Raw genomic sequence first — 15,065 nt, 5'->3', positions numbered from 1 at the left:
TAGAGCTGAATTATTTTGAGGAACATATATCATCTGGATCTTTATCTTTCCTCTACTTAGAATATCTTCTCTCCCTGCTGTTTTTATCTTTACTAATTCTTCAGCTCTCAATCCAAATATCATTTAATCTGGGAAGCCTTCCATAACGCTACTCTATACTGGGGACTCCTACTATGTAATCTCATAACAGCCTAAAAAGCACAACTTGTTATGTTAGTATAACAAAGCATTTAGATTGCTTTGTTATTGCTAACAAATACAAAAAACAAAAAACATAACACCAAAAAAACCAAATAACCAATCAATAAATGGGCAAAGGAAATGAACAGACACTTCACAGAAGAAATACAATCAATCAACAAATATATAAAAAAATGTTCAACATCTCTAGCAATTTAGAGAAATACAAATCAAACTACTAAGATTTTATCTCACTCCAGTCAGAACAGCAATTATCTAGAATACATGCGACAAAAAATGTTGGTGAGGATGTGGGGAAAAACGTACACTCATACCTTGCTGGTGTGACTGCAAATTGGTACAACCACTATGGAAAATAGTATGGAGATTCTTCAGAAAACAGACCCATACATAGTCACTTGATATATGTCAAAGATGGTATTACAGAATATTGGGAAAAGCATAATCTTTTGACGCTGAGTCAAATGGATAGCCCTAGTAAAAAGAGCAGAGGGAAAAAGAAAGATCTTTCCCTATTTCATGCCATACTAAAAAAAAAAAAAAAAAAAAAAAAAAAGGAGAAAAACCCACGTGGATCATCTATCTAAATTTGAAAGGTAAAATTATAAGAAAACATTGGAAAATATTTTCATAAAGTTGGGGTATGCAAAAGTGTCCTAAAAAGGATACACTAAGCAAACAACAACAAAGAAACAAAAGGAAAAAAAAATGAGGGCGAGTGTTGAATGGAACTTTAGAAAAAATAGGTACTTGTATGGTAAATATAATGTGAAATTAATCATTGGTATATAGGAACACAATTGATTTATGGGCGTTAATTTTGTATCCTGTTACTTTGTTGAATTCATTTATGAGTTCTAGAAGTTTTCTGGTGGAGTTTTTTGGATCATCTAAATATAAGATCATATCATTGGCAAAAAGAGATAGTTTGAGCTCTTCTTTTTCTATTCATAACTCTTTAATTTCTTTCTTTTGCCTAATTGCTTGGGCTAGAGTTTCAAGGACTATATTGAATAGAAGTGGTAAAAAAGAGTATCCCTGTCTTGTTCCTGTTTTAGAGGGAATCCTTCTAGTTTTTCTGTTTAGAATGATATTGACCTTCAGTTTGTTATATATAGCTTTACAACATTGAGGTATGTTCCTATTATACCTAGTTCCTCTAGTGTTTTAAACGTAAATGGATGTATGGAGATTGTTCAAAAAACTAGGAATGAAACCACCATTTGACCCATTTATACTATTCCTTGGTATATATTCAAAGGATTTAAAATCAGCATACTACATTGACACAACATATCAATGTTTACAGCATCATAATTCACAACAGCTAAGCTGTGGAAACAATCTAGATGCCCATCAACAGATGAATGGATAAAGAAAATGTGGTTCATATATACAAGAGAGTATTACTCACCCATAAAGAAGAAAACTTTATGACATTTTGCCGGTGAAAGTATGGATCTGGAGATTATCATGCTAAGTGAATAAGCCAAACCCCCAAAAAAACAAGTCAAATGTTCTGATATAAGAACGCTAACCTACAAAAAGATGGGGAGAGGAGGAATAGAATAGTTCAGTGGATTAGACAAAGAGGAATAAAGGGAAGAGAGGGAGGATAGAAATAGGAAAGACAGTGGAATAGCTCTGATATGACTTTCCTATGTACATATATGAGAATCTCAACATTGTGTTGCATCCACAAGACTGAGATCCTAATTAGAACAAGATATATTCCATTTTTGTATAAATATATCAAAATAGATTCTAATTAAAAGGGACAAATAAAAAAACTTTATAGATAGACTTGTTAGGTCCATTTTATCTATATTATGCTTTAAATGTAGGCCAGATTTTTGTTTTGTTTTTTTTGTACTACGGATTGAACTCAGGAGCACTTGACCACTGAGCCATATCCTCAGCCCTATTTTATATTTTATTTAGAGACAGGGTCTCACCAAGTTGCTTAGCGCTTCACTTTTGCTGAGGCTGGTTTTTTGAACTTGTGATCTTCCTGTCTCAGCCTCCTGAGCCGCTGGGATTATAGGCGTGTGCCCCCAGAATGCCTGGCTGTAGGCCAGTTTTTTACAGCTAAAAGATAAATGTGATCATGTATACTATCATGTTTCATATTATCACAATAAATTTGGAATAAAAATCATGGCAAACCTTGGATACTGGATTATGAGAAAGCAGAGTTGGTGATAAATAACTTATAAAAAGCATGTTTTATAGGTTAAAAGTACAAATTGCCACAATGTCCCGTAAAATTAAAATGGATAAACTGCAATATATTAACATCATGAACCATAACACAGCAATGAACAAACCACAGCTACCTGCAAGGATATGTATGTCTTGTAAAGAAGACATATGAAAAAAATATGTAAAATAAGATTCATTATATATAATGTTTTTTAAAACTAGCAAAATTAAATGATGGTGTCAAGTATGCCTGTTTAGGATGTTTAAGTATGAAGAAAAGCAAGGAAGTGATTAACAATGAAGTTGAGACAGTGTCACCTTTCAAAGTAGGAAGTGCAGTGACCCAAATCAGGATCTTCTAGATACTGACAATGTTCTATCTTTAAATTTTATTTATTAAGCTATGCAGTGGTCACACAGGTGTTTATTTTGTGATACAACACTAAGCTGATGTTACTGTTTGTGTTTGTCAGCTTTTGGTTGCTGTGACCCAACCAGAACAACTAAGAGGAGGAAAAGTTTATTTTGTTTCACGATTTCAGAGGTTCAGTTCATGGTAGGTCAGTTTGATTGCTTTGGGCTGGAGATAAGGCTGAACATCATGATAAAGGATGGCTGCTCAGCTCATTACAGCCAAGAAGTAGTGAAAGTGTGGAAAAAGGGCCACAGGGAAGAAGCACCACTCCAGAGCATGCCCCAATTTGCCTATAGGTACCACCCAGTCCATTCAACTAGGATGGACTAATTAGGTTGCTGTTCTCATAATCTAATTTTGTACCTCTAAATATTCCTGCATTAACACAGGGGCTTTTTTTATTCTTCTTTTTTTGGGGACAGGGGGCATGGTGATGGTGCTGGGGATTGAACTCAGGGACACTCAACCACTGAGCCACATCCCCAGTCCTATTTTTGTATTTTATTTAGAGACAGGCTCTTACTGAGTTGCTTAACACCTCACTTTTGCTGAGGCTGCCTCTGAACTTGCGATCCTCCTGCCTCAGCCTTGCAAGTTGCCAGTATTATGGGCATGCACCACCTCGACCAGCTATCACAAGAGGTTTTGGGGGATATCTCATTTCTAAACCATATACTATTTTGTATAATTTTTATTTTTTTTTTAAGCAGAATCCCACCGTGTTGCCCAGGCTCAAGGGATCCTTTCTAAGCCTGCCGAGTAGTTGGGACTATGAAAATAGCATCCAGATATTTTATTTATTTATTTAATTTTGTTATATATGACAGCAGTATGCATTACAATTCATATTACACATACAGAGCACAATTTTTCATATATCTGGTTGTACGTTCGTGTTTTCATACATGTACTTAGAGGAATGATGGCCATCCGATTCCACTATCTCTTCTACCCCCATGCCCCCTCCATTCTCCTCCTTCCCCTTTGCCCTATCTATAGTTCATCTAATCTTCCCATGCTCTCTCCCCCAACCACATTACGAACAGCATACTTAAATCAGAGAAAATATTTGGCATTTTGTTTTTGGGGATTGTTTAACTTCACTTAGCATTATATTCTCCAACTCCATCATTTACCTACAAGTGCCATTATTTTATTCTCTTCTAATGCTGAATAATATTCCATTGTGTATATATTCCACATTTTCTGTATCCATTCATCTACTGAAGGGCATATAGGTTGGTTCTGCAGTTTAGCTATTGTAAATTGTGCTGCTATAAACATTGATGTGCCTGTGTCTCTGTAGTATGCTGTTTTTAAGTCCTTTGGGCATAGACCGAGGAGTGGGATAGCTGGGTCAAATGGTGGTTCCATTCCCAGTTTTCCAAGAAATCTCCATACTGCTTTCCATATTGGCTGCACCAGCAATGAATGTATGAGTGTGCCTTTTCCCCCATATCCTCACCAACATTTATTGTTGTTTATATTCTTAATAGTTGCCATGCTGAGATGAAATCTTAGAGCAGTTTTGATTTGCATTTCTCTAATTGCTAGAGATGTTGAGCATTTTTTCATATATTTGTTGACTATCTTTTTCTGAGAAGTGTCTGTCCATTTATTGATTGGTTTATTTGTTTTTTTGGTATTAAGATTTTTGAGTTCTTTATATATCCTAGAGATTAGTGCTCTATGTGCACATCCAGCTGTTTTGTATAATTTTTGTGTGTGCTTTATATTTCACCAAAAAAAGGTTTAAAATAATTTAATCATATGAAAATAACAGAAATATAGTAAGAATGCCAGAAAATTTATAGTGAAAATCACAAATAATTTCAGGACTGACTTTCCCTTCTGTTTCTCAATAAAACAATTGGATTTCCATGAGTATCCAAACCTGGCAGCATATTACCAAAGAGCACTGAAAAAGAGGTTTTTCTGTCCTATTCAAGACTGAAATCTTTACTTTTAATGATTTCCTTAGTCAATGGCATTCCAAAATTATTGACATGGTACAAAGTACTATTCATGTGTTTGATACATATCACAGAACCCATAGGAGGCTTTTATTTATTCATGAGTCTTAACACCTGGAATTTCTAGAGTACAGACTGGGCCTTAGAATTTTTTGACTCCTCTGATGATTTTAATATTCAGCCAAGGGTGGTATCACTGGTAAAGAGAATACTGCATGTATCAGAATCACTTGGTGGGGAGTTGATAAAAATGCCAAGTGCTCCTCCTGATTTCAGAATCCTGACTATGGTAGGAAGAGAATAGGAGAACTTGATAGTAATCTGTACTTCTTTGTTGATTTGTTTGTTTTGCAGACACAATCCAGGGTCTTGCCCGTGCTAAGCATGTACCCCAGGTACTACCTATACTTTTAAAAAGTAACCAGGTCATTTCCAATGAATACAAAGTTTAATAAGACTGACCTAAACTAACTGTCTTTAGTCAACTCTACATTTCTTAGCTACAAAAAGGCAATGATTATGCTTACCTCCCTGCGTTAAAGTATAAAGGAATACTAATAAATAATCTAAAATAGCATTGTGGTCATTAAATTTAAGCTGAATTAAAATATTTTATGCCACAATTTAAGGCATGAACTTGATATCAGGCTTGCTTACATGCTCATTGAAAACTGGCCTAGAGAAAATTAATGACTTTGTCTTTAGAAAAATGTCTATAAAATTCCTGGCTTTTTGACTAATTTATTAATATCAACTAGGTTTTGAAAGCTGTATATTTCCAGATTTCAACAGGATGAAATAGTCTAGTCAGTAAAACATTAGCAAGCACTTTTTCTTATGGATCCATTACCATGATGAAAAATTTAAGCCAATGTGGGGATGTAAACCTATAGTCCCAGCTAATTGTGAGGCGGAAGCAGAATTGTTTTAAGCTTAGGAATTTGGGGCCAGTCTGGGTAACATAGAAAGACCTGTTATTGAAAAACAAAATTTTTTTTTAAATGGAAAACAACTTCCAAAAGCTAGATCTGAATAAAGAGAAAATACTCTTTCAACTTCAAAACTGTGTCACTTTTATTGAATAATTTTAAAATATAAAAATAAAACTGTCTAATGGCCTCAGAAGATTCTACATTGGCTTTTTTCATATTGAAAATATAATTTAAGAATTATCTAAACAGATTAGAAATCAGATGACTTTGTGGGGATACAGCGCATTTGTAGAGTGCTTGCCTCACATGCAAGTTTCAATCCTTAGCATCATAAAAAAAAAAATCAGATGGCTTAATTTAAATCTTTTGCTTGTTTAATTTCAAATCTTAAAAGTTCTCCAAACAGATGTTATTTATGTCTTAGAATGCCTGTTCCTTAATCCTCTACAATTTATATGAAAAAAGCAGACAAGGAGAATGTATGACACTTACTTATAAGTAGTCATTACATTATGAAATATTTTTCTACATGTATTCTTTAACCTCAGTCAGAAGCTCTGATGTTGCCTGCAAAGAGCACTGTTTAGTATTTTAAAACACATATCTGTACATATATTTATATTCCTGTGCTTAGTTTAATATATATATGGGCATCATTTTCAACATGTATGTATACAATAGGCACATATATTCATATATACGTACACAATTATTACAATTTATGAAAAAATTATACAAGGAAATTCTATGAATATACAAACATCTTTCTTCAAAGTTCCTAAAAATGAAATTTGCACTTCACTTTTCAGTTATCTAAGATTTGGCAAATATTTTGAAAAGCTGCCAGGTCCAAAGAAATCGATGCCTGTATAATTAACACATAAGGAAATAAGACATCTTAGGTTGCAAATGAAATCTTGACAATTCCTTTGAATTTTAACAATCATGATAAGAATTAAGATCACTATGCTCTTTGGCTAAAACAAACATTTTAAAATGTTGATTCAGGATAAAGTAATATGTGAGGGTAAATCTGGAAGCTCAGTAAAAGAATGGATGGTTAAGTCTTAGATTCCTTCTTTCATTGTATTAGTATCCATATAAAAAAACCCTGGAAATTTAAATAGATGCCGATATGTTCACTTTCTATTTCATAATAGCCATTTGTCAATGTTTCTTAAGCAAGCCTATCATTCTTTTTTTAAATATAACACTATCATTTTACAACAGGAAAATATTCAAGTGAAAGCATATGCTTTGGCTTGATGCAGGGTCATTAGGCTAAAAAACCCTAATGTTCTACTTGAATATATTAAAAATAAAGGTAAGATTATACATGAATAGAATCACCTAGTCTGTCCAGATCTTAGATCTGATATGACAAAAGCAATTACCCTTCGAAGTTAAAACTTTTATTTAATGGAAAATGGTTGGCATTTTAACAAATATTCAATATTTCACTTAAAAACTAACTGCTAGATTGCAAAGATGAGTATTATCATTTTTTAAACATAAAAACATTCAAAAATTAAATATATATACTCTTATCAAGATAACTTAATTTATACTTTGTAAAACAAATAATTTTTACCATTCAGCATAAAGATATGACTAAAAGAGCAGAGTTAATTTATTGTGAGGTGGTTGTCCCAAAATCAAGAAGATCTTAGATGACAACCAAAATTTAGTGTGTGCAAAAATGGATCTAGCTATTCCCCATTACCATGGTTGGTGAAAAGAAAATGTACATGGAGTCCTGTACACAGATACAATGACACATTTTAAGGGACTCATTTATAAACTAGGTGGACAACCAGTCTGGCAGAAAATCAAATATGAATATATAAACATCCTATCTGAAGTGGGTAAAGGAATTGGAACTGCTTATCCAGAAAGAACAAAGATTTGGAAGAAAGCCCTCCATCACAATTAACAATAGGCAAGACTGTGACTCAAAAGGGGAGCAGACATAGACATTCATGGCTCACTTCTTCCCGGACTCCCACTTAAAATGACAGGAAAAGAAATAAAAGTGGTGAAACTCTACAACAAAGATCATGGCAGGAGGGGGACATGAGCAAATACAATTTCTAAACTAATATAAAAAAGATAAAGGTGTGCTTGTATGTAAGTAGAACAAAGGAAGATAGTTACACTAAGAAAGATTCCACAGAAGTGTGTTGACTGCCCCCACAGAGTTGAGGTGAGGTTGTGGATTCAGGCCCCAGTGGCAGAGATCAGGCTGATCAGAGGTCTGTTACAGAACTACTGATCACTCCATCTGTGTGAGTGGTGAAGCCTACAGGTGCTCCTCACACTCTACAACAACAAAGGAACAACCAGAAGAAAGAAGGTGTGCTTGGAAATATTAAGTAATATGTAAAAAAAAAAATTTAAAGTAAAAATAAAATAATTAAATTGGAGAGTTGGATCAAAAAGTGGAGGTTTCTCCCAGAAAGCAAAGAAAACCACAGACAGAAAATACTCTATCAAAGAACATAAGTTATAAGAACTTCTAAAATCCAATTAATAGAAATTCATAGCTGGAGAAGGGAGTAAATTGTAAAATAATTAATAAAATAATATTTTTTCAAGTTGAAATATAAGAGGGGTCATGGAATGCTTAGGAGAAAGAAACACAAATTTAAAATGTGGTTATATAATTTCAAAATAACAAGTTAAGGAGAAAATTATAAAAATCTTCAGAAAAAAATGTAGAGCACAACAAATAACAAGGATGTGACCAACATTAGAATCATGTCAGCAACAATGCTAGTTAACGAATGGGTCACTGTTTTTAAAGTTCTGAAAGAAGATATACAAGTTATGACCTAGTTATACCTGATCTATCAAGAATGATGACAGAATTAGACCCACACAGAATGACATTAGGGGGTTAACTGGGGATGAAATTAAGAGAAGAAAACAAAGCTGTTAAATGAGATAGAGGGTCCAGACCAGAAGAGAAATGAAGGCAAGCCCCAAGATAACATTTAACACCAAATCAAGCCAACAACCATCTTGTAGAAACTAGAGCAGAGAAAGATTCTTGGAAGGAAAAACACCAGAAAAACCAAACTCTACAAAGAATGTAAAAGAAAGACATGCAATTGGAAACACAGTAAAAACAAATGTCATGGGCCAAATTAAAGCTGCCAGTGTAAATTAAAACAGGAAGATCATGAACTCTAGAAACAGAATAGATTCCAAGGGATAAACAGCATGGGTAAGAAGCTGAAAGACAATGAAAATATAACAAAGAAAGGCTATTTTATTCTATCAATAAGAACTATGGAGAGTAACTAGGAAATCAGAGCCATAATTCTTCCATACTGACCTGATATTTTAACCACATATAGACATCAGAGATAAACTCTGTATTTGTTCATTCATGAGAGGCAAATTTGGATTCAATATGAGGAATAATGTTATAAACCTTTATTAAAGATGTTAGAAAGTAAAGCAAATGAATCAAAACACCAGAAGAATCCAAGCAGAAATTAAATGATCACCTATATGAGACGCTATAAAAGAAGACAGGAGATTCAACCACATGCTCATTCAACAAATGACTGGAGCTTTCCTAAATCTAAAACACTTTACTACTCACTACTCACTAGGAAATATATTATTATAACAGAAAACAACAGCCTTTTTAGATGTGAGAGCTATTACCCAGGATGAAAAGTTTACTACTAACAAAGCGGAAAAAAAGTAAAAAGAAAGAAGGCACAAGCTGGAATTTATACAACGGAAGAAATCCTAAGAAATGGTAGGTAGTTCATTTGCCCTAAATTCACTTAATTTGTGAAATAACATGAACAAATAGAAAACTTCACAACTTTTATGATAGCCTATGTTAACTTTAATACTATTATATGTTTCATAAGTATAAAGCAATACTTACAATCATTATTCTCTTTTCTAATAATATTAATTTTAAATCAATAAAGTATGATCATGAAAACACCATATTCGGGCAGTTTTATTGCATTTAAAATCTCTTACCAATCATATCCTACAGCAAAAGATGTTTCAATTACAGGAGCAATGAGTTTTGCAGCTGTCATGATGTATTTTTCTGCCATGGCTTTCCTATATCAAACAAACAAAGTTTTATTTAGAAATATGAAACATAAATAGTTAAAATTTAGCTCTTAAAATGTAAGTATAAACATCTGTCAAAGCTAACATACCACAGGAGCTTCTTAAATGATGGACAACTACACAAGAAATATGCTTGCAAGTCAGGTTAAAAAAAATACAATTTGGAAATATGACAAGCAACATGACTGCCATCTGGGTCATCAACGTTTATTCCATTTTCTGCCTGATGATGCCTTCTGACAAACTAAAGAAACAAAGAGACACTACAGAGGCAGCCTGTGTGGCTCTACTGCAGAACTTACATAACCTACAATGTGAACATGAAAGTAAATAGTGAAAATGACCACTGAAGAAATAGTGTGAAGTGAACAGCAAAAATGAATCACTACATGTTTCTTTGAATGCATATGTACATGTATGTGCACGTGTATAGGCATACATATATAAAATCGTACACTGTCCCCAATACTGGAAAATGCCAAATTGTATTTCAAAGTGGACATGCCAATTTATAGTGGTAGATGAATGTTCCTTTAGTCTTTTTTTTCTTGGATTTATAAACACAAGCAGTTTTTTAAATGGACTCAAAATGTATATAACTATTATATAATCTGTATTTATTATACTATATTGTTGTGAAAACAATATTTTTCCAAGTCATTAAACATTAATTCTGTAATTTCTTTCTTTTCATTAAACATTTTGACACTCATAAATTCACATTTATAAAAAAAAGGAATAGGGATACCTTTTACTCTTTACCCTGTTTCTCCAAGGGTATAACATCACAACCAAGATTCTAGCATTGATACAGTGAATATATGGAGTAGTTCCATTATGTTTTCATTCCCTCATGTTATCTTCCTAGCACTCCTCTTCAACTCCTGACAAGCATTAATCTGATCTCCATTTCTCTAACATAATCTTTGGAAAAGGCTATTTTCATAAGATAATTTCCTTCAGATCCACCCAAATTATTGCCATATTAATTTCTTTTTGTTGTTGATTAACATTCCATGTTATATATCAACTGATGCAGAAAAGGCACTAGAAAAACGTCAATACTCATTCATCATAGAAACCTCCAGAAAAATAGGGACAGAATTTTTCAACTTGCTTGAACCATAAGTTTTTTTCCTTAACTAGTTAATATGACTGATATTTAATGAACCAGGCTTGTATCCTTGGAATAAACCCTACTTTTAATTTTTAAAAATGTATTCCTGAATTCTTTTTTTTAAAACAGCTTTATAAAGATATAATTCACATATCAATTTACCAATGTCAAGTCTACAATTTAATGATGTAAGTGTATTCACAGATTTGTGCAACAACCTACCCTAATAAATTTTAGAACATTTTCACAACCTTAAAAAGAAACTCAGTACCAATTAGCAGACACTTTCCTGTGCCTATCAACCACTGATCCACTTTCTGTTTTTATACCTAGTCTTTTTTTCCATTTACCATATTTTCAAGGCTCATCTGTATATAGCATATATTCCATTGTACGGATAGAACATATTTTTAAATTCATGAGTTGTTGGACATTTGGATAATTTCCACTTTTAGATACTATGAATAATGTTACTATGAACATTTGTATACAAATTGTTATGTGAACCATGTTCTAACTGCTTCAGATTATCTACCTAGGACTAAAATTGTTGGGTCACATGATAAGTTTATGTATAAGCTCTTGAGGAAGTTCCAGTCTGTCTTCCAAAAAGTTACAGTACCATTTTATATTCTCACCATCAGCATGAAGGGGGGGGGGGATACCAATTTATCTACCTTCTCACCAATATTTATTATCTGAATTTTGTATTATAATCTAATATTAGTGAAAGGTGGTATTTCATTGCAATTCTGAGTTGCAGTTCCTTAGCAGCTTCTGTGGGTTTTTCATAGAGACACTTTATCTTTTCTTGTGCCTATTCGGCATTAATGTGTCTATTTTGAAAAAAAAGTCTATTCAGATCCTTTGCACATTTTTCTGAACTCCCCAAACCTCAAGTACTCATTTAGTACTACCAATAGGATTTGATGGGAAAATACAGAATAAACAGTTACATTTCATGATTAATTCAAATATTCACATTGTTTTAAAAAATGATAGAATTTTTTTAAAATAATTCTTTTAAAATAATTATTTTAGTTGTCAATAAGCCTTTATTTAATTTATTTATATGCAGTGCTGAGAATGGAACCCAGTGCTTCACCCATGCTAGGCAAGTGCTCTGGCACTGAGCCACAACCCCGGCCCAGAAAGTTAGTTTTGAAATAAAAAGAGACACAAGTTAAACATTTACAACCAGAAATATATGCAATATTTATACCTAACCTTTGCACATTTTAAACTGGATTATTAGACCATTTTTCATTGAGTCGAAAACTTACTTACATAGTTTAGAAATAAGTTCCTTCTTAGATATATGATTTGCAAGTATTTTTCTCTCATTTGGTGGGTTATATTTTCACTGTCTTGATAGTGTTGTTTGAAGGACATAACATTTTTAATTTTGATGATGTACCATTTTTTTTCATCACTTGTGTTTTGTGTCATATTTAGGAAACCACTGCCTAATCCGAGGGTAATATTTAATTTTAGGTGTTTTTATATGAATTTTATAGTTTTAGCTCTCACATCTAGGTCTATGGTTCATTTTGAGGTACTTTTTGTATATGATACGTGGTGAAAGTTTTTTAAGAAAGCAGTCAATCTCATCTCACTTGCTAAATTTGTATGTCTTCTTTTATTATCCTTTTGATGTCTGCAGGATCTGTAGTGATTGTTTTATTCTCAACATTTGTAATTTTGGTCTTCTCTCTTTTCTTGTCAGTCTTGCTAGAATTTATCAATTTTTTTTTTCAAAGAATCAGTTTATTTCCTCTGCAACCTTCTTGAATTCATTTATTAATTGTAATGATAGTTTTTTGGTGAACTATTACTATTAAATATGATCTAACTGTGGGTTTTTCATAGAGACACTTTATCACATTGAGGAACTTCCTTTCTACTTCTTGCTTTTTAAGATTTTTGTTTGGGTTTTTTGTAATCATGAAAGAATTTTGGATTGCACTGAATTTGCAAATAGATTTGGGGAGAAAATAGATATTTTCTATTGTTACTGTTTTCAATAAATTGTTTTTATTCCTCTATAAGCTTTCTGGATTCTGATGATATAAATGTTAGATCTTTTATTAGAAGTCCCACAGTTCCCTGGGGTACTGCTCATTTTTTTATACTGGTTCTTTTTAGTTATATATGACAGTAGAATCCATTTTAATTTAATTACATAAGCATGACTTATTCTAATTAGGAGCCCATTTTTGTGGATATACATGATAATAAGATTCACTGTGGTGTATTCATACATGTGATTGCAAAATTATGTCAGATTTATCCCATTGTCTTTCCTTTTCCTATCCCCCATCTTTTTCCTTCATTCCCCTTTGTCTAATCCACTGAATTTATTTTATTCCCTTCCCCCGCATTGTGGGTTAGCTTCCACATATCATTTAAAACATTTGACCTTTGGCTTTTAGGGACTGACTTATTTCACTTAGCATAATAGTCTTCAGATACATCCATTTACTGGCATATGTCGTAAAGAAATTCTTCTTAATGGCTGAGTCACACTCATACATTGCTGGTGAAACTGAAAATTGGTGCAACTATTCTGGGAAGCAGTATGGAGATTCCTAAAAAAACTAGGAATGGAACCACCATTTGACCCAGTTATCTCACTACTGAGTATATGCCCAAGGATTTTAAATCATTTTATTTTTTTTAGTCTAGTTCCACTCTACAGATTAGACTAGGTAATTTTTGTTTTCTATATTCCAGTTCACTCTTTCCCCTATCCCCTCTATTCTATCAATGGGTCTATCCATGGACCTTCGATTATCATATTTTTCAGTTCTAAAATTTCCATGTGCTGCTTGTTTATATCTTCTATTTCTTTGCTGAGATTCTGTTTGTTTTCTGAAGCTTTCTATTTTTTCCATGTTTTAAGCATGCTTATAACTGTTTATTGAAGCCTTTTTATCATGGTTGTTTTAAAAATCTGCCAGATAATTCTAACATCTTTGTCATCTTAATGTTGCCATATAACAATTCTCTTTTTTAATTTAGTTCAAGTTTTCCTGGGTTTTCTGAGGGGGTATAACAAGTGATTCCTGATGGAGATTTGGACATTTTTATTATGAGAATCTGGACTATTTTAGCTGGTTTTCTTGGCACCATTCTAACACAAACAGGAAGGTGAAAGTGCAAGTCTAGATTCCCCACAAAGACCCCTGAATCGGGTAGGGGGGTGGGTGGATGGGGGGTATAGCTTCCTGCTTCTGCTGTGCAGGGTGGAAGTTCCTGCTACATGGTCTCTACTAAGACCCTGGTGAGAAACCTTGTTATCACTTGGCAAGATTAAAGGCTCCACTCTCCACTATACCTCCCTCCTTCAACATCACCCTAGGAAAGACTGGTAGGGATACTTCATTACTGCTGAGAGGGGTAGAATTCAGACTGTCCATACGGCATCCACTGACAACAAAGAGGAATGGGATTTGTTAATAGTCTTTGAGGATGACAGTCCTGGTCCCCTGCCTAGCCTTTTCTGATATTATCCTTGTGGGGTATTGAGGTGCTTTTCTTATAGCACAGCCTCACAAAGGTGTGAGTCTAGGTTTACTTTATTCAGATTTTGCTGGTGTCGGTGGGAGTGCAGCCAATTCTTTCCGTGGTATTTCTCTAAAAGTTGTCTATCTTGCTAGTCTACCCCCTGTCCTGGTTTGTTTGCTAGAGAAAACAGGCTTTTCTTAAGATTTTTTTTTTCTTTTTTTAAGAGCACCTATAAGGATTTTCTGATTGCCAGTTCTTTAGCTCCAAGTCTGGGATGTTCATTGCATCCCCAGGACCCTTGCTGATCTGTCCTCCTCTTTTTGCCTTTCTTGTATTTGCTTTACATATAACTTCCAGAGTTTTTAGTTGTACTTAATGAGAAGAATACAAAAAAGGGCTGGGATTGTGGCTCAGCGGTAGAGTTCTCGCCTAGCACATGCAAGGTGCTGGGTTCGATCCTCAGCATCACATAAAAAATACAAAAATGTATGTCTATTTTATCTTTCCAGAAGCCTCTCTTCAATTTAAAACTAATTCTTAAAGATTACTGCCCTCCATACATAAAATGAAGTATTATAAAAAGGAAGGAGATCTCGATACATACTACAACA

At 33.5% G+C, this 15,065-nt stretch overlaps 1 protein-coding gene across 7 annotated transcripts in view; it reads right to left on the bottom strand.

Moving 5' to 3' along the window:
• The window catches only part of Ift88 (intraflagellar transport 88), a 132,185-nt gene that overhangs the window by 76,918 nt on the left and 40,202 nt on the right, over nt 1-15,065 (bottom strand). For all 7 annotated transcript variants that reach the window (XM_046447645.2, XM_058580644.1, XM_046447650.2 and 4 more), the window contains one exon: nt 9,732-9,818. In XM_046447645.2, the coding sequence (XP_046303601.1) occupies nt 9,732-9,818 (87 nt within the window). The remainder of the gene's footprint in view (nt 1-9,731; nt 9,819-15,065) is intronic.

Source organism: Marmota monax, unplaced genomic scaffold, assembly GCF_021218885.2.
Source record: "Marmota monax isolate L192 unplaced genomic scaffold, Marmota_monax_Labrador192_F-V1.1 WCK01_AAM20220418_F8-fsc00043, whole genome shotgun sequence".
Lineage (NCBI taxonomy): Eukaryota > Metazoa > Chordata > Mammalia > Rodentia > Sciuridae > Marmota > Marmota monax.
This window is presented reverse-complemented; position numbering and strand designations above follow the sequence as displayed.